Source organism: Pteropus alecto, unplaced genomic scaffold, assembly GCF_000325575.1.
Source record: "Pteropus alecto unplaced genomic scaffold, ASM32557v1 scaffold326, whole genome shotgun sequence".
NCBI classification, from domain to species: Eukaryota; Metazoa; Chordata; class Mammalia; order Chiroptera; family Pteropodidae; genus Pteropus; species Pteropus alecto.
Window position 1 is genome coordinate 1,146,927 of NW_006438873.1, and position 1,362 is coordinate 1,148,288.

A 1,362-nucleotide genomic window follows, 5' to 3' on the forward strand; every position below is an offset into this window, starting at 1 on the left:
GGGAAAGAGACGAGCAGGAAATTTGAGGGAGGCCCAGAGAGGAGGATGAGGAAATAAAGACCGCAAGAGCCAGAGAGATGAGTTCACAGCTGCCTGGGCTGTTGCCGCTTCCCACATTACTGATTACTGACGCTGGTTAGGTCAGGGAGGGTAGACCAAAACGTGGAGGCTGGGACCGACCAGCAGGTCTCCTGTATTACTGAAGGGGAGGGGGAGGTCACATGCAAGACTCAGCTCAGACTTTATCCCCCTGCACCCCCACCCCACACTCACCCCGCTGCCTCTCCCGGGCCTTGGGCTTCCCAAAGCGCCTCCGACCAGTGCCTCCCTTCTGTTTCTGCCTCTTCCTGTCGACGTTACTGCCTTCTTCAGACGCGCCGCTGACTGAGGAGGCAGCCGACTCAGGGTCCGAGGCCTCGCCCCCAGCCCCACCTCGGCCGTCGCCCTCCACCCGCCGGGGCCCAGGTTTCACCCGGCAGTGGTCCTCTGGAGAGGAGGGAGACACGTACGCTTTTAACTGCGGGGGCAGGAGGGAGGTAAGAGATCTATCTGCAAGGTGAGGATAGCTCTCACATCACATCACACCACACAGGTACTCGGGAAGGGAAACCCTCAAGGAGGCAGGATAGGAAATTGGGTCCCTATGAAAGAGACAACCAAATACAGGACAATCAGCTGGGGTTTTGGGGCTCGAGGTCATGGGTAGGGCTTGCAGGAGGATGGTCAGTTGACTCCTAAACTAGGCAAGCAGTCTGGGAGAGGGGCCAAAGAGACTAAGATCAGACCGCAGTCTGACTATGTGGGGTATCCACAATGGAGGAGGGGTTTCCTGGGGACCCAAGGGGGACCTCCAGAAGAGTGGACTCCAGACACCCTGGAGGCAGGCAAGGCCCTGGTTGGGGTGGGGGTGTGGTCTCAGGTTCTAGTGGGCTCAGGGTGGCAGGCTTCTGCCCCCACCTAGGAGGGGGCGTGCTGAGGCTCTATATAGGGCCCCCAGAAGGTGGCTGGGGCGGGTCCAGTGTTGGGGTTACCACTGAGAAAGTCCGGAGGCCGCTGGGCCTGACTGTCCCGGATAGGTTCCCATCGCTGGGGAGAAAGAATGGTAGGTCCCAGCAACCCAGGCTAGAAGTTGTTCCAAAGCACAGGGTCCCCAATAACACCAGTCTTTACAAAACACAGGCCTCCTGCCCTGGCTTTCCTTGGAATTCACAAAGAGGGGTGTGGGAGCGTGTGAAGGAGCACACCAAAAGGGGGAGCCTAGAGGTGGGGTTCTCCAAAATGCGCTAAGAATTGGGCAATGGAAAGCCCCAACCACCTGGAGAAAGACATGGGGCCCAGTGGCCTGCCAGTCAGCATAAGCAG

General features: G+C 58.8%; 1 protein-coding gene across 4 annotated transcripts in view; it reads right to left on the reverse strand.

The window, feature by feature from the left end:
• CCDC106 (coiled-coil domain containing 106) overlaps positions 1-1,362 on the reverse strand; it is a 4,050-nt gene that overhangs the window by 973 nt on the left and 1,715 nt on the right. For 3 of the 4 annotated variants that reach the window (XM_015592554.2, XM_025049623.1, XM_015592552.2), the window contains one exon: positions 274-486. In XM_015592554.2, coding sequence (XP_015448040.1) covers positions 274-486 — 213 coding nt within the window. The remainder of the gene's footprint in view (positions 1-273; positions 487-1,362) is intronic. The other variant, XM_025049624.1, reaches the window with a different exon arrangement.